The following is a 21,994-nucleotide window of genomic DNA, read 5'->3' on the forward strand; positions in this document are numbered from 1 at the left end:
GAGATCCTCTCCCCCGTCCCCGCCTCCCCTGCCTGCGCCCCTGCCTCCGCCTCTGCCCACCCAGCCCAATCCTTTACAACTGCCCCAGGACTGCTCCTGGGCAGCCGCCGCAAGACAGACGGCCACCAGGTTGCCCCTCTCTGCTCCAGGTACCTCTCTCCCTTCAGTCAGCTGGCCGTGGCCTCCTCTCGGCCAGACAAGAGGAGGAATCCAACAGCCCGACACACCTCACTCTTCTTTCTGCAGCTAGAAATACTTGAGTTAGACAAGCAGAAGCACACGCCTCCCTACCTCATGGCGACAGAAAACGGAGCAGCCGAGCTGGGAATCCACAGCCCGTCAACAGGTGCTAAGCTGGGGCAGGAGATGGAGGGTGGAGCTTGGGAAGGGGTGTTTGAATCCAGGGTTGGGCCAGGTCCTCAGTGGGAGTTCCGTGCCTGAGGCCTCTTCGTATGGCACATGGGGGACCCAGAAATCAGAATTGTCTCTGGGTAGGGTTGGGCTCGGCCAAGGGTCTAGAGGAGCCCTCCTGGAGAGACTGGGAAAATGTGAAGCCCCCATGGATGGTATCTAAACACTCAGAGCAAGGGATAGGGGGCCTCAATGCCTACCAGAGGACCAGAGGCCTCCCACACAAGGCCTCCAAGGCCCTGGCAGCCCATCTCTAGAGCCCACCAAGTGGCCCCAGGGGCTCCAAAGGAGAAGCATTTCCAAATTGTTGCCGGGGTGGGGATCTGGGCCCAGAGTTGGTCTCTGGCCAGCCTGGCTGGGGAAGGAGGGGAAGGTGGGTGGATCCTGACCGGCGTCTCACCTCCTTTGCAGACGAGGCAGCTAAAGGGGCAGCAGGAGAAGGACCCCCAGCTCCAGAGAAAGACCCTGGTCCCCCAGACCCAGAGAAGAAACCTGGGCCCCCAGATGCCAAGAAAGAACCTGGCCCCTCAGATGCAAAGAAAGAACCTGGGCCCCTAGATGCAAAGAAAGAACCTGGAGCCCCAGAAGGAAAGAAAGAACCTGGAGCCCCAGACACAAAGAAAGAACCTGGAGCCCCACATGCAAAGAAAGGGCCTGGAGCCCCACATGCAAAGAAAGAATCTGGAGCCCCAGAAGGAAAGAAAGAACCTGGAGCCCCAGAAGGAAAGAAAGAACCTGGAGCCCCACATGCAAAGAAAGAACCTGGAGCCCCAGAAGGAAAGAAAGGACCTGGAGCCCCAGACACAAAGAAAGAACCTGGAGCCCCAGAAGGAAAGAAAGAACCTGGAGCCCCAGACACAAAGAAAGAACCTGGAGCCCCAGAAGGAAAGAAAGAACCTGGAGCCCCAGAAGGAAAGAAAGAACCTGGAGCCCCACATGCAAAGAAAGAACCTGGAGCCTCAGATGCAAAGAAAGAACCTGGAGCCCCAGAAGGAAAGAAAGAACCTGGCGCTCCAGAAGGAAAGAAAGAACCTGGAGCCCCAGAAGCAAAGAAAGAACCTGGCTCCTCAGATGCAAAGAAAGAATCTGATCCACTCCACATGAAGAAAGATGCCAAAGCCCCTCCCTTAGCAAAAGGAGATGGTGCCCCGGCCCAGCCCTCACCTAGCAGCCAGGGCCCGGAGGGAGAAGGCGACCTGGGTGGGGGGCCTGCGGAGGGCAGTGCTGGGCAGCCGGCAGCCCTGCCCCAGCAGACTGCAACGGCTGAGGCCGGCGTCAGGAAGCCCAGTGCCGAGCAGGGGACCTCAGGCAGCCAGAACCCTGCAGAGTCCAAGGTGCACAAGAAAGAGGCTGAGGGCCAAACAGCAGCCAGGAGGGGCTCACCGGCCTTTCTGCACAGCCCCAGCTGTCCTGCCGCCATCTCGAGGTGAAGGTCCCCTGCCTGGGAGCAGAGAAGGGTCCTGCAGCTCTGTCCCCAGGGCCTGTGCTTAGCTCCTGTGTCTTGGGCATCGTTGTCATCACATTCAGTGCTGGATTGGGTAGTTCTGACATTCAGCTCCTCTGTCCTGGGCATTGGTCTGACCTCCTTGTCCCGCTGCAGAAACCAAGACCTCGTGATAGTTCATAGAAGCCTGAAATGTCAGACGGGAGAGGTCCTCAAAGACCTCTTCTCTGGGCGTCTGGAGTCCAGACTTCCCCTTACTCTGTGAACTTGGGTCTAGCCAAGGGCAGGGCTGAGATGCAGGAGGAAAGGAGAACACTTCCTCTTAATATAATTATCAGTGTAATACGGAAAGATGACTAACAACCGGATTGGTATATCATTACTAATACTTGCATAACCATAATCTAGCACCAGGCTTATGATGGAACCAGTTATACTTACCTGAATGCTAATCATGTTAATGAGGTTATTAGTGATATTTTGTAAACCACAACAATAACACCATATCAGTTTGATTTGTGTATTAATATCAATTGTATCGCCACAGTTTTTATGAATCGAGAGCTACATAATCTCCCTAATTGAATCCACATAATGGTTAACCAAATCAACAATCCTACTAATAGTTATTAGTGCTTTGGTAGTCAAGATAATGACCACAGACATTTATGTTATTATTAACATCCCTCGATTTTGCTGAAAGTGGCTTCAGATACATTATCCTGGGAGTTTGGGACAGGGAGCAGGGTTGTATCAACTCCAGATCGCAGATGAGGATCTGGAAGCATCCTGCTGGAGGCCGCAGAGGGGCTGTGGCTGCTAAGGGTGTCACTTCTGTGTTCCCCCCTTCTAGCTCTGAGAAGCTGCTGGCTGAGAAGCCCCCAAATGAGGCACTGGAGCTCATCTTTGAAGGGGTGCCGGAGACCCCTGGCCCCACAGATCCTGGGCCAGCCAAGGCACCAGAAGGAGGGAAGAACATCCCGGAAGGCAGCCAGAAGGAAGCAGAAGAGAAGGCCCCAGGCCAAGCTGGCCAGGCTAAGGTGCAAGGGGATACCTCGAGGGGGATCGAGTTCCAGGCTGTTCCCTCGGAGAAATCGGAGGTGGGGCAAGCCCTCTGTCCCACCGCCAGGGAGGAGGACTGCTTCCAGATTTTGGGTAGGCCAGGGGCAGGTGGGCGCTGGGGCTGCCCTGGGGCTGAGGGAGGAGGGAAGGGACCCCCATGTCTCCCTGTTCAGAGGACTGCACTGCTCTGAGCCCTGCCTCACCCAGGCAGATCCATGCAAGTGTCACACAACCCCAGGAAGTACAAGTTCCTATTCCTTTTTGATAGATGAGAAAATGGAGGCTCAGAAAAGGGGAAATGGAGTGAGTGTCCAAAAATCCATAGCTGGGACGGGATTTGAACCTGTCAGAACAAGCCTGGCTCCAGGGCTCACTTTTGACTTTCTTCTACTTTGTCTAAAATGGGGTTTTGAAAAAAAATCAGTCAGGTTATTGGACCAACACCAACTCTCTAGATAGTGGAATATGAAGTCAGTGTGTGGAAGGGCTCGAATGCCAGGCTTTGGCAGTTAAACTGCGTTCTGGAGGGGCTGAGAAGGGTCAAGGGAGCCACAGAGGGTTGGTGAGCTGAGGAGCACAGGTGTCTGTGTGCGGGAGCAGTGACCAGGGAAGCTGGGCATGTGAGATAGATGGGGCAGGGCTGTGGAGTGGCCTTAACTAACGATCAGACAAGGAGTCAGTGGATTATTCAGCCGGCACCAGGGACCCATGAGCATGAGTGAGCTTGGCCAACAGGTGAATAGGGAGAGGGCCTGGGCAGGGGTACGACAGGGGTGGGGGTGGGGTGAGATGGGGTCAGGAGAGCCCAGAATGTCCTGACAGCCCCCCTTCTCCAGGCCGAGGTGCCCTGGGAGACCCGCCAGTCTGCCTGGTGAGCGGCACAGAGCCACCCAGACAGGGTGGGAGGGCCTGGCGGCTGGGCGGCAGCCAGGAGCCCTGCCTCCTCCCCCAGCAGAGCAGCGGCAGAGACCTCCGCCCCGCCCCGCCCCGCCCCGAAATCACATCCTCGGGGTAACGGGACCTGAACAACCTCCAAGAGCCGTCTGATTTATCGCCATCCCGGCATCCCTGCAGCCTCTTACTATTTATAAAGAGGTTTCCATTCCCGATGACTCAGCCTGTCGGCCGCCAGGGCCCGCTGTTCCCCGTGGTTGCCGCTAGGTGGCAGCCTCTCCCTACCAAACATCTCCGTCCTTGTCTCCTCCCTCGGCCCAGGTTGGACGCCCGTTCCACAGGTCAGGCCAGCTTGTGGTGGTGTTAGAGGGGACCGTGGGCAGGTCCCACCACCTACCCCATCATTCAGACCTAGCAACCCCGATCTAGAACTCTACCATGATAGTTGCTTTTTTTTTTTCTTTAATGGAAATGCGGACAGCTTGGGATGGAGTCTTCATACCTTATAATGTGGGAGGGTCGAAGTCCAATCAGCCATCCCCTTTGTTGTGCCGGGAGCAGCTGAGCCCCCTCTGACAGAGGCAGAGGCCTTCCAAAGCTATTCTGTGTGTTGGTGGCAGAGCTGAAATTGGAATCTGGGCCCCCTAGCCCATATCCTGGAGCCACCTGTCCCCCAGGTATCACTTGGTGAACTTCCCTGGATGGGGACTCAGGCCAGGCAGGAGGGGGTAGTGCCAGCGTGAATCCTCAGCAGCCCCCAGCACTGACTGTGATGGTTCTGCTCTGCCTCCCCAGATGATTGCCCGCCACCCCCAGCCCCCTTCCCCCACCGCATCGTGGAGCTGAGGCCCGGGAATGTCAGCAGTCAATTCAGCCTGAACTCCAAGGAGGCGCTGGGCGGGTGAGAGCTGGGACCCCGAGCCCCTGGCCCACAGGCAGGAGAGCACTGAGCCCCCAGGGCCTCATGTCTTCTCCATTCAAGGCCCAGACACACCCCAAGTGGACATGTCCATGTGAACATAATTACTTCTATGGGGTCACACCCCTTGTGCGCAAGCTGTTACACAGGCTGATATGCACTCACGTCACTGTCACTCAGACACACCATCAGTCACTTGGTGTTTCCTGCAGGAAACACACGATATTTTACTGTCTCTCAGTTTCAGGCACCACACTCACCCTCTCAAGGTGATTCCTGCTTTGTAAAAAGCCCTGAAGCTGCCCTCCCTAGGGGCCCAGAGCCCCAGGGTCCCTACCTGCCACAAGCCTGTGAGCTGTCATCTCAGGGGCCATCCTTCGGATGGGCCTACACTTCTTGCGCCCCTGGTTTGTGTGATTCAGCCATTGTCCCCACAGCAGAGCTCACAGCTTCAGGAGGGAGTCAGGGCTGGCTGGGGCGAGTGCCCCCATCTCTCAGATGAGGATCCAGATGAGAACAGAGCCCAGGGCCCCGTCAGCCCTGTGCCCCTCGCGCCCCCCTCACTCCCAGCCTCTTTTCTCTCCAGCGGCAAGTTTGGAGCAGTCTGCACCTGCACAGAGAAAGCCACAGGCCTCAAGTTGGCAGCCAAGGTTATCAAGAAACAGACGCCCAAAGACAAGGTAGTGGGGGCTGGATCCTAGGAGGGGGAGGGGATCCTTCGAGTGGGTGCCTCTCAGCTCACTCCACCCCCATGTCTGCGCTGGGACCCTGGCATGCGAGCCCTGATGCGCTGGAGGTGTCACACAGATAGACAGACAGCCCTGCCCCAGGGCCTGATGCCCGAACCGTAGAGCAGACCCCTCAGTTGGTGGACTTATCCTGGGGACTTCCCCTTCTAGGCATGGGATCTCTATGCCCTCTGTTTGGTTCAATTCAGCAAACACTGATGAGTGCAGGCTCTGGGGCAGGCCCCGGGCTGGGCAGTGGGGGGCCCAGTGTGAAGCGAATGTGGGCCCCGCCCTCAGGAGAGCCAGGGTGTCTCCAGCACCCAGCCTGGGCGTAGTTCGGAGGAGGCGAAGGCAGTGTTTGTTCAAGGAATGAATGAATGAATGAATGAATGAATGAATGCAGGTAGAGGCCACAGGGAGTGAGGGAGCCCGGTGTGTGAGGAGGTGATGACAACCTGGAACCTGTGTAGTGAGAGCTGTAACTTGGGAAAGCTAGGGCAGGGGCAGAAGGGGGCAGAGGAGGATCCGACCCAGCCCTGGGGTCAGGGACGCATCCTGAACCTGCGTCTCCTGAATGACGGCTCTGAAGAAGGAGGAGCTATTTTCCAGTGGAGAAGGCCAGAAAGAGAGTTTCAAGCAGAGGGGCCTGTGGAAGGAAAGGCCTGAGGGCCGGAACGGCAGGCACCTGCTGGGAGCCTTTGAGCTGAGCCGGGGCGAGGAGAAGTGAGGTTATGGGCACTCCAGGCAGGGCCTGCACGTGCGGTGGCGCGGAGCCCAGAAAGAGCCTGAGAGGCAGCTCCAGCTGCGGCAGCCCTGCCTTCTTGTCACGGCGCGAGGCACATCTGGAAGGCACGAGTTTTCTGTGGCTCTGTCTTTCTCTGCCTCTTCCCCTTGACAGCGCCTGGGCCCGTACCATTGACTGCTGGGTCTCCAGGCCTCTGTCATGGACCTGGCTCAGCGTAGATGCCCAAGACACGTGTGCTGTCTACACTAACTGGAGGCAGCGACTGGTTAAGTGATTCCTGAGCACTTCTTCCGCCATTCACTCTTCCAGGTGCTAGGGAAATGGCAGTGAACTAAAAAAGTCCCTGTCCTGGTGGGCTGACATGCTAGAGAAGAGGGACAGATGGTTAGAAAGCAAACAAAACAAAAGGCATAGTCTCAGGAACTGAGAAGTGCCGGGAAGAAAAATAGAGCCAGGTAAGGGCCAGGGAGTGTGGGGCTGAAGAGGCCTTTCAGATAGGGTGGTGAGGCCAGGCCTCTCCGAGGAAGTGGCCTGGAGGGTGAGGTAGGAACGAAGCAGTGGAATAATGGAGCAACAGAGCCATTGGGGGGACGATACCACGCTCTGGGGGGCGGGTCTGGTTTGTAGGATTCGCCGATTTCCCTGGTGTAAATATTCCTGCCACGGCTGATTTCAAGCTACCAGTGTGACAACTGGCTTGCCAACTTTCTGCAAGTGACAAATAATGGCGGCTTAGACTAGGTAGGCAGTGGTGGAGGAGGTGAGAAACTGTTGGATTTGCAATCTAGTTTGAAGGTAGTGTCAAAGGGTTTACTGATGGGGGGTGGGAGGAAGCGAAGATAAGAGAGGAAGCTGGGATAGCTGCTAACTTTTTGTCCTGCCCACCTGGGGCAAGAGTGGTATCCCTTTAGCTGATGGGCAAGCTGAGGCCAACTCGATTGTGGGGAAAAAGCATCAATTGTTTAATTTTGGACATGATAGGTTTGAGATGCCTGTTTGTTAGACATCCAAGGGGAATGGCAGTTAGGCCGTTGGAGATCCGGGCGTCTGGAGTTCAAGGGAGCACCTCGAGGCGGAGGCATGTACTTGAAAGTCCATCACAGTTGGATGGAATGTCAAGTCATGGGACTTGAGGAGAATGACAGGGAGACTGTAGAGACGGGAGGGATGAGCAGGGACCACTGGGTCCTGGGGCATCCCCATCTTCAGTCAGGAAGAGGAGAGGAAAACCAGCGGAGGAAAGGTGAGCCACCAGGAATGGCGGGGTGGTGAGCACACAGGCTTGGAGGTGGGGAGAGGAGAGGCAAGGGGCCATGGAGGAGGAGGCTGGCAGTGGTCTGGTCAAGGGCGCCGGTGCAGCGGATGGAGGGCAGAGAGTGATGATGCCCAGATGGTACCCCTGACTCCCCCGGTCCCCAGGAAATGGTGATGCTCGAGATCGAGGTCATGAACCAGCTGAACCACCGCAATCTGATCCAGCTCTATGCAGCCATCGAGACCTCTCACGAGATCGTCCTGTTCATGGAGTAGTGAGTGCCAGCAGTGGGGGCAGGGGGCCGGGTGGGGGTGCCAGTGGGCCCAGAACCAAGCCTGTAGAGGGGTCTGTGCACACAGCATCGAGGGCGGCGAGCTCTTCGAGAGGATTGTGGATGAGGACTACCAGCTGACTGAGGTGGACACCATGGTGTTTGTCAGGCAGATCTGCGATGGGATCCTCTTCATGCACAAGATGAGGGTTCTGCACCTGGACCTCAAGGTACTGGAGCTGGGGCCTCCCAGGAGGGGTCGGGAGCAGCATCCTACCGCCTGAAGTCAGCGTCACAGCCAGCCATGCCTCCATCCTCCAGTCATTCCTCCTCTTCCTCCATCCATCCTTCCATCTGTAGACTCAAAAAGGATTTATTGAGCACTTACTAAGTACCAGGAGCTGGGGATACAACAGAGAACAAAAAAAGACTTGGTCCCATTCTCAGGACTCCTGGTCTAGGACTGGGTACTTGTTGACAGGGTCTCTTGCAGTGCCGTGAGCCCCCAGCTCAGTGTCTCACACACAGAACTTGCTAGTAAGTGTTGCAAAAGCATTTGCCTCAGGGCCGGCCGCCGACAGGCACTGTGAATGTCCGTTTATTCAACACGTATTTATTGAGGGCCCACTGTATGCCAGGCAGTGTTTCAGGTGGTGGAGAGCCAGTGGTGAACAAAATAGATAAAAATGCCTGCCCTCATGGAGCTTACCTTCTAGAAGGGGAGTCAGAAAAACAAATCAGTACGTATAGTGTCAGCGCAGCAATACCTACGTGATAGGCACTAACAGAAATGTTTAATGAAAGAACATTTATGTCCCTCTTCTGACCTTGCCCGGTACCTTGCACGTGGCAGGTCAGGGGGAGCAAATAGGGTTTATGTGTCACACCAGCTCTGATCAACCGGTAGTGGCTGCCTGGAGCTTGGTGACGTGGGCACGGTGTGGAGTAGGCGGGAGCAGCGTCCTCACGGCAGGTGTTAATGTCTGTGGGATAAGTGGCAAGGCCAGTGGAGGAGATGGGATATGAACGCTGGGTGGGTAGGGTTAGCACCCACAGCTAAGTGGCTAGTCCTTTCATTCACTCATTCAATAGACATATACCAAGTACCGGCTTGTGCGCTGTGCTGGGCACGGGCGTTGCCATAGGGATGACGAAGGACACACCCCTGTTTAAGGGGGTCTACAGGGTTAGTCAGGGAAACAGACATTTATAAAATAATAACCAAATAAATAGATCATTTGAAACGGTTCAAAGTGTGGGGAAGTAGGATGTGAGAGTAGTGGGGAGACGTACAAGGTGAACTTGGAGAAGCAGGCACAGGGCGGAGCTCAGAGGCCTGAAGCAGCCCAGGAGACGCTGGGGCTGCTGCGGGCTCACCCTGCAGCGAGCTTCTGAGGGCTCAGGGCTGCGCAGAGCGCCGGCCCTCCCTCCGGCCCCGCCGGGACCGGCGTGCCGCTGTCATCCCCGCTGACACGCGGGGAAGCAAGGAGGCAGGCACATGGCTTTGAGGGGGCCCAGTGTGGCAGCAGGAAATTCAGGGACTGTTGTAACAAGCCGGGAGAGAGGTGACGGGCGCTGGAGCCAGAGTGGCAGTGGCGGGGAGGGAGTGGCCAGATGATGGGCACGTTCCGCAAACAGAGCAGAGCTGGGGTGCTGATGGTTTGGAGGGACTGGGGGTTAGGAAAGGGGAGGGCAGGGGTGACTCCTGACTCTGCGGTGCCTTGGGAGGCCTGCCCTTCCCCCGGGAAAGCCCTTTTCTTTGGGGATAGAGTGGGGTCCCCAACCAAAACGTAGTGCCCTGGGAAGAAGCTCAGCCACAAGCCTCTGCATCCAAGAATGTGCTTTTTTTCGGGCTAACAATAAGTTTTTCATCAAAAAAGAGGTTTTCACAGTCAAGTAAGTTGGGTGAGCCATTTCCCAGGCCTCCCAGCTTCTCAGGAAGTCCCGGCTCCTCCAAAAGGAGGTCTGAGTCTGTCTTGTTTCCCCGGACCATGGACCCTGGGCCCTCTCTTTCTTCCCTGTCTTGGTGGGACGCCAGGTGGAGCTCTTAAAGTCTTCAGGAGCCAGCTGGGAGTGAACGCGGCAGCTCGACAAGGGCCCTCAGAAAGCCCCTCCTTAGAGGCTGCAACTCAAATGCCCACAGAGCTCCGAAAATAAAATAACGGGACCGTGTAGGGGCCGGGTTGGGGTGGTGGAGTCCCGGGGTCTGGAGGACTTCCGCCCCATCTCAGGGGCTCAGCTGCCACTCAGTCCAAGCAGTGTGTGGCCGTGCGGCTGGGGCTTCCGGTGTTTGAGGAGGTGCTCAAAATCAGGAAATCAGGAGTTTTGTGCGAAATCTCCTGCCTTTTTAAACATTGTTAATGATTTAAAATGTTTCTGCCCTGCAACCTCAGATTAGTCCTGTGTCCTTGTGTTATATGAAGAGGAAGTGGAGGCCCAGGGTGGGGAGGGACCAACCTCACAGTAACTGCATTCACATGCTCACCTGAGCTTGGGCCCCAGGAATCCGGGGGGCCTTGGCTGAGCACCTACTGGGTGCCTTTGTTGGACCCTGAGGGTGGGGAGCAAGGAGGCCAGGAGAACATGGTCCCTGTCCTGGAAGAGCCAACCCACTCGTGTCCCGTCTGCCCCAGCCCCCACCTCGTGGAGTGCGCTATGGGTCGTTGTTGGCCGACGGCAGGCAAAGTGAGGTCAGGAGACCAGTGCTGGACAGTTGTGGAGTCAAGTCCTGGCTCTGCCCTTACTTGCTGGGTCACTTCTGTGTCAGAGCCTCAGTTTGCTCAGCTGCGAGATGGGGGTGATGGCGACAGCACCTGCCTCGTAGAGCTGTTGGGAGGACTGATGAGCTAGCGCTGGAAAGCAATGACGCGGGCCCTGACGTCTGGTGGGTGCTGTCGTCTCTAAGTGGCAAGAAGGAGCAGCTCGTCTGAGAGTGCACACAGAGCAGCAAGGAGCCCTCCGCTCCCGAGAGCCTTCCTCTGGGAGCCCTGATCTGGTGGTTTCTGTCTCGGTCTCTGGTCTCTGGAGCTCTGGCCCTGAACTGTCCTCCCCCCTGGGGCACAGCCCTTCTCTGCAGCCGTCGCTTTTTCCATTCTCAGAATTGCTAGGACACTGTTGTTTTCTCATGGCCTTAAGTGAAAGGAAATCCCCCTGAACCCACCCAGAAGCCTTGTGCTGCAAGGACTTGTACGAGTCCCTCTCAGGCCCTCAGGATCCTCATCTGTGCCTGGAGCGGGCAGGCCCCAGGGTCTCTGATAGCTGCCCGTTCTGGCAGCCTGGGCCTCTGGTTCAGGGAGCCTGGGCCTTGGGTGGACCTGGATGGGGAGGGAGGGTGAGCTAGGTCAGAGGCCAATGCAGGCTGCCCCCTTGTCCTCAGCCAGAGAACATCCTGTGCGTCAACACCACGGGCCACTTGGTGAAGATCATCGACTTCGGCCTGGCACGGAGGTACCGCCTGGGTGGGTGGGGAGGGCAGGGTGAGCCTCTGAGGTGGGCAGGGGGCAGGGGAGGGGCGGAGGGCACCCAGGAACGGGCTGGGAGCTGTGCTCTGAGCTATTGGTCTCACCCTAGGTATAACCCCAAAGAGAAGCTGAAGGTGAATTTTGGGACCCCGGAGTTCCTGTCACCCGAGGTGGTGAATTACGACCAAATCTCCGATAAGACAGACATGTGGAGTATGGGGGTCATCACCTACATGCTGTGAGCCCTGAGGGAGTGTGGTGTTCTCGGGGTGGGGGCACCTGGGGGGGCAGCTGAGCCAAGATTGGCCTTGGGGTCCCGGTGAGGTGGTCCCACTTTCCCACTCCCCCAGTCAGGGGTTTGCTGGGAGTAGGGAATGCTAAGGAGGACCAGGAAAGGGGCACTGTGGACCTGTTTTATACATAATATGGTAATGTGGTATAGATATGCAGTCGGTCATAATTCGAATAAACCAAGGCCCCGAAGGGCATAGTGTTCTGGCCCCGGGCTCTGGAGAGCAGAACTTTGACCACCCAGGGTGGGCGCAGAGGGGCAGTGGGCATTTTTTGTGCACTCATCATTCCTCTTCTTCACCGTAACTCTGGGAAGCTGGGATGATTACGCCCATTTTACAGATGAGAAGAGTGAGGCTCAGAGAGGGGAAGTGACTTGCCAAAGGTCACCCAGCCAGATTCAAACCCAGGTCTGTCCCACTGGAGAGGCTGGGGGTCTTTACAGCACACGGTGCTGCATCTTAGGATCTGCCCCCATCCCCTGACTCGCCAAGGGTGACTCAGCATCTCCAATCTCGCCTCCCTGCCCCCTGCCATCCCCTCCCTCCAGGCTGAGCGGCCTCTCCCCCTTCCTGGGAGATGATGACACAGAGACCCTAAACAATGTTCTATCTGGCAACTGGTACTTCGACGAGGAGACCTTCGAGGCGGTGTCAGATGAGGCCAAAGACTTCGTCTCCAACCTCATTGTCAAGGACCAGAGGTGAGTCTCTCTGCGGGACAGGAACCTCGTGTGTGCGGGCCCAGTGTGTGTAGGTGCCATCAGGGCAGGAGCAGGCTGGCTGGGCTCCTGTTCCTCAAGGACGTGCTGCCCACCCTCACCGCGCCCCATCCCCCTCCCCTCCCCCCCCCCAGGGCCCGCATGAGCGCTGCCGAGTGCCTCGCCCACCCCTGGCTCAACAACCTGGCGGAGAAAGCCAAGCGCTGTAACCGCCGCCTCAAGTCCCAGATCTTGCTTAAGAAATACCTCATGAAGAGGCGCTGGAAGGTACTGCTGGACCGCGGTGGGGAGCAGGGCGGGGCTGCAGGGCAGGAGGAACCCCTGGCACCAGGCCCCACCAGCCCTGCCTTGGCAGATGCTGTCGCCCAGGCCAGGCCTTGTCTGGAAAACAGCGTTGGCTTTTCTCTCTTTGTCCTGGGCTGTCTCCTGACCCTCCACCCACCCCCTCCACCCTGGGGAGGGGCGTCCATCTGGGGCTCAGGCTCAGGAAAAGGTCTCTCACCCCAGCCCAGGCCTCCTCCCTTCATTTCACAAATATTTATTGAGTGTCCACTATTTCTAGGCACTGGGGATACGCTAATGGACAAAAAGCTAAGGACTTCAGTTTTTGTGCACTTACTTTCGGTTGGAGGTGGGGAGTTATTAAAAGAGATCAAGGAAGGGCTCTAGAAATAAGTAAGGATGGTCAGGAGTGCAAAGGGAGAGGTTGTCCCTCTAAATAGGGGCGTCAGGGAGGGCTCACTGAGAAGGAGCGTGTGAACAGAGACCTGAGAGAGCTGAGGGGTGAGCTGTTCCAGGACTGGCAGGGAAGAGTGTCCTAGGCAGAGGGAACTGCCAGTGCAAAGGCCCTGAGGCAGACACATGGTTGATGAGTGTGAGGAGCAGGTAGGTGGCCAGTATGGCTACAGTGGAATGAGCAAGGGGGCAGGGGAGATGAGGTCAGAGAGGAGCAGAAGGCAGGGCATGAAGGGACTGTGACCATGGTGAGGGGTTTATCTTATACTTGGAGGGAAATAGGAGCCATTGGAGCATCTTGAGCACAGCGGTACTCAGGTCTGGCTGACCTAGCTGTTGAAGGAGGGAGGGAATCCTGGAGGTTGCAGTGTCATGGCGCTTCCTGTGGCCATTTTGGGCACTGCACCCTCCCTGGCGTCTGGCCCTTCTGGAACAAAGGGGACCTTAGGAGATGCTCAGCTGTCCCACAGCTTCTCCCCTGCCCTGGTGCTGACCAGAACCCCTCTCCTTCATCCCCCAGAAAAACTTCATTGCCGTCAGCGCTGCCAACCGCTTCAAGAAGATCAGCAGCTCGGGGGCCCTGATGGCTCTGGGGGTCTGAGCCCCAGGAGCAGCTGAGGCCTGGACGCAGCCCCACAGTGGCCAGGGCTGAGGCCACACAGCCCAGAAGGCCAGAGCAGACAGGCCAGATCCCCAGGGCAGGCTGGCCGGGACAAGGCTGCGCCAGGCTGGGAGGCTCGGGGCTCCCCATGCCCCCCGCGCAGCGACTGCTTCCCCGATGTGAGCCGCTCGCATGTGGCCTGACCCCATCCCGCTAACGCCTCCCCGGACAGGCCTCTGCCCAGCGGCCACAGCCCAGATGCACGGGCCGTTGTTCCCTGCCTGGCTCCTCCTCTTGGAACTGCTGCCCTGGTGACCCCTGCTTGGCCCCACCTGGGCATCCCCAGCCTGGGCTTGCTCCTAGTTGGAGTGGGAGGGCTGGGGGTCCCAGCGTGTGGGGCTTCTGCGGTTGTGGCCAGGAGGCTCGTGGTGGGGCAGGAAGGCAGCAAGGCCGGTTCCTAAGGCCCAGCTGCCCGGGCAGACAGAGCAGGCTTTGTGAAAGAGGACCTCCGTGCCCTCACCCGCCTCCCCACTCCCAACAGATAAGGCCTAGCACACACCATCTGGCCCAGGCCCGGCCCCCCGCCCACCTTCCTCGCGACCACCAACACACAGGAACTCCGGGCGAGAGAGAGGACGCCCGGCCCAGGCCTGGCGGAGAGGGAGAGGGGAAGCCTGGGGGACACAGGAGACCACCCCCGAGCTTGCCTGAGGGCCAAGCCGGCCCAACCGCCACTCTGGGCCCCCCTCCCAGGGGTCACCCACGGCCTCAGATGAGGGGGTCAGCAGGCCCAGGAGGAGGGGGAAGGCCGTCAGGCAGCCCCCAATCTGCTCTCAGCTTGTGCCTTGTAAATAAATGTACAGGTTGGACATGGCCTCCTTCTCTGTGCGTGTGTGCACTTGGGTGGGGTCCCAGGTGGCCACCAGCCCTGAGCGCTGCTGCAGGCCAGGCACTTTAGTGACGTCCATCAGCGTGGGGTATGGTGGTAACCGAAGCAGCCCCAGGAGCCAGGCTGCCCAGTGCGTGATCTGGGCAGGTTGCTTCCCCACTTTGTGCCTCCGTTTCCTCATCTGTGAGAGGGAGGTTGGAGCACCAGCCAGCGTTTGTTGAGTGACTGTGAGCCAGGCTCTCTTTAAGCACTTGCGTGTCTATTAACTCCTTCACTCCTCACAGAAAGATGATGAGGTGGATGTTGTTATTCCTATTTTACGGAGGGGGAACCCGAGGCTCAGAGAGGGGAAGGAACTTGAAGGCTACTCAACAAGTCAGAAGCTGGGGCTTGAAAGGAACTCTTCTGTCTCCCAGAGCAAGGCTCTGCCCATGAGCCCCGCTGCTTCTCGCCAGAACAAGATGTAAGCAGAGCCTCTCAGAGCCTGCGGCGCCTTTGCTGGGCCTGCAGTGATGGGCGTCTCCCAGGAGGCCTGCGGGGAGAGGCCCGTGCTCTGCTGTTTCCCGTTGGCTACAGCCCGCCTCGCCCCAGGCCTGCCATGCAGAGGGGGCCTCCACCCGCCTGGGGGGCAGCTGGTTCGCCTGTTGGGGGCGTATTGGTTCCAGCGGGAATGGCAGGGACGGCAGTTCACACGCACAGAGCACCTGCTGGGCGCCGGCCCCGGCCCAGCCCCGTGTGTTCGTGCTCACGTCGACTGCTCATGGTGGCCCTGCCCGGCGGGCCTCGTGTCCATCCCTCAGATGGAGAAGCCAAGCCTCAGGCAGGTTAAGCCGCTTGCTCCAGGTCAGCCAGGATTTGTACCCAGACAGTCTAGGCCCCTGCTCTTAACTGCTACACTGCCTGCCCCCTGCTGAGCATCTTGGACTTGCCCGCAGACTGAGACCTTGACAGTCCCCCTCCGCACCTGCCTCCATGAACATTGGCTGGAGGGCGAGGCCAGGGTCCTCACCCACACCCCTGCCCTCTTCCAGCAGGTGGGCGCAGAGTCCTGCCGTAGCAGGTGCCACACGGGATGGGGCGTGCGGACTCTGGGGTCTGAGCCGGCAGAGCTGGGCCCTGGGGAGCCGGGTGGGGCTCTTGGTGGGAGATGTGCTTATGGGCAAGACCCCCAGGGCCGTGGATCCCTGCCCGCCTGACCGCCTGCCCGCCACCTGCCAGCTGGGCCGGGCCTGTGATTTCCTCTGAGTTGTCTCGGCCTCGCTGGCCCCCACCCAGGCTGAGCCTCGGCCACACAGCGTGATGATGAGGGATGACTCACCGCCGTGGTTGGGGGGGAGGAAATGAGGTCCAGCGAGTGCAGAGATCCAGGGCCTGGATCCAGCTGGGGAAACCGAGGCCAAAATGAGGAAAGCCCCTCAGCACAGACAGCCGCAGCTGGGACTAGAACCCAGGACTCCTGACTCCCAGCACAAGCCTCAATTTCCTCCTCTAGAATATGAAAACGACCACCTCAGCTCTGCTCTCCTCTGCCACTCCTAGGCCATTGTGACAATCGGGAGATGGGACAGGGTGCTCATTCACTGTGTTTGACTGGTGAGGAAACAGGTTCAGAGAGGGAAAGTAACTCACCCAAGGCCACACAGCAAATTAACTTGTCCTGGATGGGAAGCCCACCCAGAGCCGCAGAAGAGGGTGATCACTGCCTCTGCCCCCACCCTCCCGGGAGCACCTCGTAGAAAGCTCTTTTTAATTTGTCAGGTGCCTCTTTTGGGCCTCCCTTCCTCCCTGAAGGGAACGATATGGATGGGCAAATGGGAGTTCAGAGAGATTTTGCTCCCTCCAAAGGCCACAGAGCACACCCAGGAAAAGCTGAGGCAGCAGCTCTGATGTGGGGCTGAGTTCCTGCCTCTCTGCGGGCCTGGGCCCCAGCCCCAGCCCTTTCACTAGAGCTCCTGTTCCCGGCAGCCTCAGAGGAAGCAGCTTCCTCACCTAGGAGCCACCCTGACAGAGGGCGTGCATCCTCAGTGGATTTGGGCTTGCCAGCTAGAACCAGGGCCAGGGCCAGGGCCAGGGCCAAGGCTCTGGGGCTGGGGCTCTGCAAGTCCCGGGTGCCCGGCTGTGAGTGTCCCCCGCGCCTTGCTGGGTGTGCCCTGCCTGCCTCAGTGCCTCCTCCTGAGTTGTTGTGGGCTCCTCCCACGTGGTGCCCATCACAATGCTGACGCGGTGACCTGCCACCAGGTGCTCCGTGCCCCATGGGGCCAGGGCCACCAACTTCCCCTACACGGTGACCTGGGCCTCCCTGTGGGCTAAGAAGGGTTAACACCCTCAATGGGACAGCTCCTCCCGGCTGGTCCCAGCCCAGAGAGCGTTCCTCCAAGACTATTTCCTGCCTCTGGGCCTCGGCCAGGCCCTCAGTGACCACCCCCATGGGTCCGAGGCCGCATCTGGTTTGGATTACACCAGGGCTGGTGACGCTGTCTTTTCCTGTCTGCGTCCAGTGGCCTCGAATTCCACTGGCCACCTTGGACCCAACAGGGCAGCGGTGGGAAAAGCCACAGCCAGTAACAGGGCTGCCTCGAGGGTGTGAAGCAGCCCGCGCTGTCCTGAAGGATGTGCCCACCTGGACCACATCCCCTTCGTGCAGCTGCCCACACACCTGTTCCTTCCTTCACCCCAGTGCTGTTCTTTATTGAGCTCCCAGGATTGTACCAAGTGATTCCCCTGGGTGAACTCATTTCATCCCCACATGATGGATGGGTGTTTTCATTACCAGCACTTCAAAGGTGAGGAAACTGAGGCACAGGGAGTTTATGAACAGGTCCATGGGTTCCCAGCCAGTAAATAGAGGAGTCAGGATGCAAAGCAGGCAGTCTGACTTCTGACACATCCAATCACATCACAGCTATTTATTCAGTCCCTGCTCTGGGCCTGGCCCCAACCTAGAGCCTGGAGATGAGTTAGTCACGGTCCCCACCCTCAGGGAGCTCGCGGCCTCTGGAATCCCAGAGGGTGGGAGGCTGGGGATCAGGGTGAAGCTGGAAGGACATGGAAGAAGACATGAACCCCTATTCTCTTCTCTCCAGTGGGAGTGACGTCCAAGTTGAGAGCAAATAAGGAGCAGGCCTTTTCCAGATAGAGCAAGAAGGGTGTTCTGGGCGGAGAGGATCTCATGTCCAAAGACTTGAAGCTGAGAACAAGCTTATCTTGGAGCATTCCAGTGGGGTTTTGACATATAAGGAAGCAGGAAACAAGTCTGGAGAAGTTGGCATGGGCCCCAAATGCCAGGCTGAATCAGGGCAATAGGGAGCCACAGAAGGGTTTTGAGCAAAGGAGGGACATGGTCAGATCTGTGGTTTAGAAGGATCCCTGCAGCCAGGGAGGTGAGTAGCAGAGAGAGACTGGAGGCAGGGAGGCCGGGGGAGGCTGGGCCCGGTCTGCTCGAAAGGCTGTGAAGATTGTGGGGACGGGGAGGGAGACGCGGATCTCATATAGCTCTGGAGAGACAAACTAATGACAGAGAGGCTGGATGCCGGTCAGACAGAACGGGGTTCGAATCTACTTATTTGCCCCTCTGAGCCTTTGTCTGGGGTAAGATAGCACCTGCCTCCCAGGGCTAACACGGGCTTACATGAGACACGTAGATAGAGCTCCTGGCACGGGCTGCTGAGTCTGTTCCACAACTATTTCCTCAGCTCCCGCTATGTAGCAGACACTGTTCCAGGTGCTGGTGACGAGCAGCTGACAGACAAAAATCCCCGGCCACACGGAGTGTCGTTCTAAGCGGGAGACAGACGCTGAACGGCAGTGATGACTTTAGGCTGCATTGGTGGGCACGTGGGGGATGTGCTGGTCAGGCGGGCTTCTCTGAGGACAGGACCAAAGGGCGTGAGGGAGGGAGCCCCGAGGGGATTAGGGGAAGACTGTTCCAGGCAGAAGGACGAACACGTGCAAAGCTGTTTGGAGTGGGTGAGGGGAGGGCAGGAGGGGACGAAGCCGGGTCACACGGGCTGGTGGGACCTGGGCTTTTGCTCTGAGGGAACCAGGAGCTCCTGGGGTTGTCTGAGATTCAGTCCATGGCGAATGGATGAATGGGGGCCATGAATCCATTCGTCCGCTCAGCAAACCTTTCCTGAGGGCCTGCTGGTGCGGGTCCCCTGCTTAGGGAAGTGGGTAAAATGAGTCAGGCTGACCCCACCCTGCTCCCTGAAGCTTGCATTCTAAGACGAAGACACAATGAAAAGGGAGTACACGTGGAAATGTGTAATTCCACATCGCAGCAGATGCCATGCGGAGGAAACGAGTAGGATGCAGAGACGGAGAGTAGTCAGAGCACCTAGTCAGACGAGGTGGTGAGGGCGCTTCCCTGAGGAGGTGACGCTGAGCAGGCGGCACTGGATGCGGAGGAGTCAGCTGCGGGGAGTGAGGATTCTGGAAGGGCCGAGGAGTCAGCTTCCCTGACTCAGAGACACAGGGGTGGCCTCTTGTACCCCAGGGAGACCAGGGTACCCTGGGGGCTGTGATCAGGAGGTCTTTCCAGGGCCCCAGGCAGGGTCTGGCTGACGGTGTGACTAAATGGCCTCTGGCCTGTTTTTAGCCTGGAACCACTTTCTTCGGCCCCACCGGCTGAGTCATGGCCCGCTTACCAGCAGGGTGGGAACAGAGTGGGGGGCGAGTGGCTAGGTACCTCCCGACCTGCAGGATGGAGGTTTTGCCACCTGCAAAGGAAGGCGCAGAGAGGAAAGGGCTGAGGGCACGAGGCCCTCCAGGGCAGCTGTTTTATGCTCTAACTTCATTCCTCGTTGACTGAATCTTACACGAAGTGCACAAGACAAGGTTTCCCACCTACCAGTCCTGGGGGTTGAAATCATTGGCGCCATTTAACAGATGAAGAAACCAATACTCAGAGAGGTGAATCCACTTGCTCAAGGTTACACAGCAAGGAAGTGGAGATGCTGGGAAGTGAATCCAAAGCCTGTCTACACAGCAGTCTTCCCACTCCCTATACTCCCTACCTCCACAGCTGCTGGACCTTCCCCTGGGGGTAAATCAGGCCAAGGGGATATGCCTCTGGGACCCAAATATTTTTGTATTTTACCTAACAAACACTTCTATGGCAGTTTGCATGTGCCAGACCCCGTCCTAAGCACTTTGCAAATATTAACTCATGTAATGCTCACAACCCCACGGGGGGAGGTACTGTTAGTGTCCCTATTTTATAGATGAGGAAAACACAGAGAGGGAAGCAACTTGCCCAAAGTCACACAGCTAGGAAGTGACAGAGCTAGGTTGTGAAGCCAGGTAGTTGGGCTCCAGAGCTCCTGCTCAGAGCTGCTGTACCTACTGCTTCTGGCAGCCTGGCCTTCAGGGGTGATGAGAGCCTGTGTGGGGAGGGGATTTTCTGGCTGAGCCCCGGTTTCCTGGGTTCTTACTCTCCCCACAGGCAGACGTGCCAGGCTGGCCGACACCGCCTCCCCCTTCTTCCTCATCCCTGGGGCGGCCTTGGAGCGCCCCACCCTCCACAGGAGAGGGTCTCCCCGCCCCTGGCCCAGGCGCTGTCTGGGGTGTGGGCAGTGGAATGCTATAAACCAGGGAAGGAAGCGGGTGGGAGGACGGGCGGGCGGGAGATAAGACGTGGAGGGTGGAGGAGCCGGGGGAGGAAGGCCCGGCCCTGCGGGTGGGGGTAGCCTCCTTGGGGGCAGGGAGAGCAGAGACCAAAGGACCAGCAGGTAAGGAACTTCCTGCCGGTGGCTCAGAGCTGCCAGACTCGGCTGGGAAGGCAGCGGGCTCCTCCTGGTTCCTGGAGGCCCACGTGACATGCACGCCTCGATGTAGAGGGGATTCAGAAATCAGGCAGGAGACGCCCTTTCAACTGCGATATTCCAAGAATCTGAGCTGCTGTGATTAACAATTCTGGAATATTCTGAAATACCACCAATTCTATCATTTTAGATTTTGACATAGCCTAACTTTACAAGATGACTCAGTACCCTTTTTCACTCTAACTTACTGAGGAGGAGGAGTAGGGGCTGGGCTTTCCTACTGGAGACAGACAAGCATCCAGTGAGGGGGGAGGTCCTTGAGGCAGAGTCAGAGGGGATGGTCCCTGTCCCCTAAGACCTAAACAGTTAAGGCAGCAGAGTGGGTACCGGCTCCTGCCTTGCTGTGTGACCTTCTCTGGCCTTGGTCTCTCCATCTGTGCCAAGGTGCTCTCTCTGGGTTGGCCCCGTTTAAGCATTCTGAATCTTTGCTAAGCACTGTCCACTCCCGCCCCCCCACCCCCCAGGTTGGGGTGGCCAGGCAGGAGCCAGAGGGTGTCGGTTGGCCATGGAAAGAATGCAAGGGCAGGAGGCCCAGAGGGTGGGGTCCCTGGGCTGGGCAGCAAGCACAAGGCAATGTGAGATCATGGTGTCTGGTCTTCTTGATCCAGCACCTCTGGGGATGGGATCTCCTCCAGGCCGTCCCCCAGGTCAGACCCTCTTGTGGGACCCAGACTCAAAGAGTCAGGCTGCCCACCCCCAACTGGGCAAAGGGAGTGAAATCAGGGCCCAGAGAGATCATGGGCACTGGTCCAGGCTCATAGAGCGAGTCCAAGGCAGGCACTGGGCCCAGGGTCCTGCTTGGGGGTTGGGGCTGAGGGGGCCTGTCTTCACTTCTCAGCTATGTTAGGAGGCCAGAGAGGGATGTGGAGAGGGGGCTCATGCCCAGAGCTGAGTCTGCGCACCTGGGTGTGGTTGACCCTGTTGCATGTTCCCCCAGAGCAGAGGGTGGGCAGGGGGCGCAGATTTTTTCTCCCCAAGCCCCCACCCCAGTGCAGATGCTAAACCTCCTCAGAGGGTGGGCTGGCAGGATGCAGAGGCCTGGGCTCCCCAAGGCAGGGCAGCCTCCCCATCCTCCTACTAGCTCAGGACACAGGCTGGGAAAGGACCGAGGTCACCAGGTCGCCACAGGAATGCACCACAGGGAACAGTGCCCAGCAGAGGCGTCTTTCCCTGACCCAACTGAGAGAGAACCCTCACCCCTTGAATCTGGTTGCCCCTGTCTCTGTAACTGTCTGTCTGTCTGTGCATCACACACACACACACCCTCCCTGAGACATGCTGACCTACACGGGCGCCTCCTTCTCTCTCCTGGCCCAAGCCCCGCACACACACGCCTTTCTCCGCCACCTTCACCAGGGACGCTGCCTCAATGCCACAGGACAGACCCTCTCTCCTTCTCCCCTTGCTCAACGGGCTCCAGGCTGGGGTCCAGAGGGCAGGGTGGGGAGTGACCTCACAGTCGGCCAGGCATTTTCTCAACCCCTTCCAACCACAGTGAGCCCCCACCCCGCAGGTCCCCCCTCCACCCCGGCTCTGGAGTCTGTGGGAACCAGACAGTTGGTTGGGGCTGTCCAGCCGGGCTCGCTTCCTCCCAGGCCCCAGGGGACATGCCGAGGGAGGAGGGAGCGTCAGAGACTGAAGTCAGTGTGGCCGCCTGCCCGAAGGAGGGCCTCTGGAGGGGACTAGGCTGCCTGCCAGACAAAGGGGTCTCCAGCCCCCTGGGTGTCACCTTGTGGGACATAAGACCC

General features: G+C 58.3%; 1 protein-coding gene across 3 annotated transcripts; it reads left to right on the forward strand.

Moving 5' to 3' along the window:
- Window positions 1-7: 7 nt before the first annotated feature.
- Window positions 8-14,412, forward strand: MYLK2 (myosin light chain kinase 2). Of its 3 annotated transcripts, XM_070589068.1 has the most exons (14): window positions 8-149; window positions 247-346; window positions 823-1,038; window positions 1,120-1,837; window positions 2,709-3,010; window positions 4,607-4,712; window positions 5,317-5,410; window positions 7,623-7,732; window positions 7,818-7,959; window positions 11,106-11,176; window positions 11,300-11,428; window positions 12,032-12,184; window positions 12,337-12,469; window positions 13,458-14,412. In XM_070589068.1, exons 2-14 carry the CDS (start codon window positions 295-297, stop codon window positions 13,536-13,538), a joined length of 2,307 nt encoding a protein of 768 aa, XP_070445169.1. In that variant the 5' UTR covers window positions 8-149; window positions 247-294; the 3' UTR covers window positions 13,539-14,412. The 3 variants fall into 3 exon arrangements, with proteins under 3 accessions (XP_070445169.1, XP_008530777.2, XP_008530778.2); XM_008532555.2 differs by having other exon boundaries at window positions 823-1,837; XM_008532556.2 differs by lacking the exons at window positions 7,623-7,732; window positions 7,818-7,959 and having other exon boundaries at window positions 823-1,837.
- Window positions 14,413-21,994: the final 7,582 nt, after the last annotated feature.

Source organism: Equus przewalskii, chromosome 21 (genome assembly GCF_037783145.1).
Source record: "Equus przewalskii isolate Varuska chromosome 21, EquPr2, whole genome shotgun sequence".
Taxonomy (NCBI): Eukaryota; Metazoa; Chordata; class Mammalia; order Perissodactyla; family Equidae; genus Equus; species Equus przewalskii.

Excerpts from the sequence above, each read along its gene's own strand:
- MYLK2 (XM_008532555.2), top strand. The coding sequence starts at position 295 with ATGGCGACAGAAAACGGAGCAGCCGAGCTGGGAATCCACAGCCCGTCA. Across the intron at positions 1,838-2,708 it reads TGTCCTGCCGCCATCTCGAG|CTCTGAGAAGCTGCTGGCTG; the intron begins GTGAAGGTCCCC and ends CCCCCCTTCTAG. Across the intron at positions 3,011-4,606 it reads GGACTGCTTCCAGATTTTGG|ATGATTGCCCGCCACCCCCA; the intron begins GTAGGCCAGGGG and ends CTGCCTCCCCAG.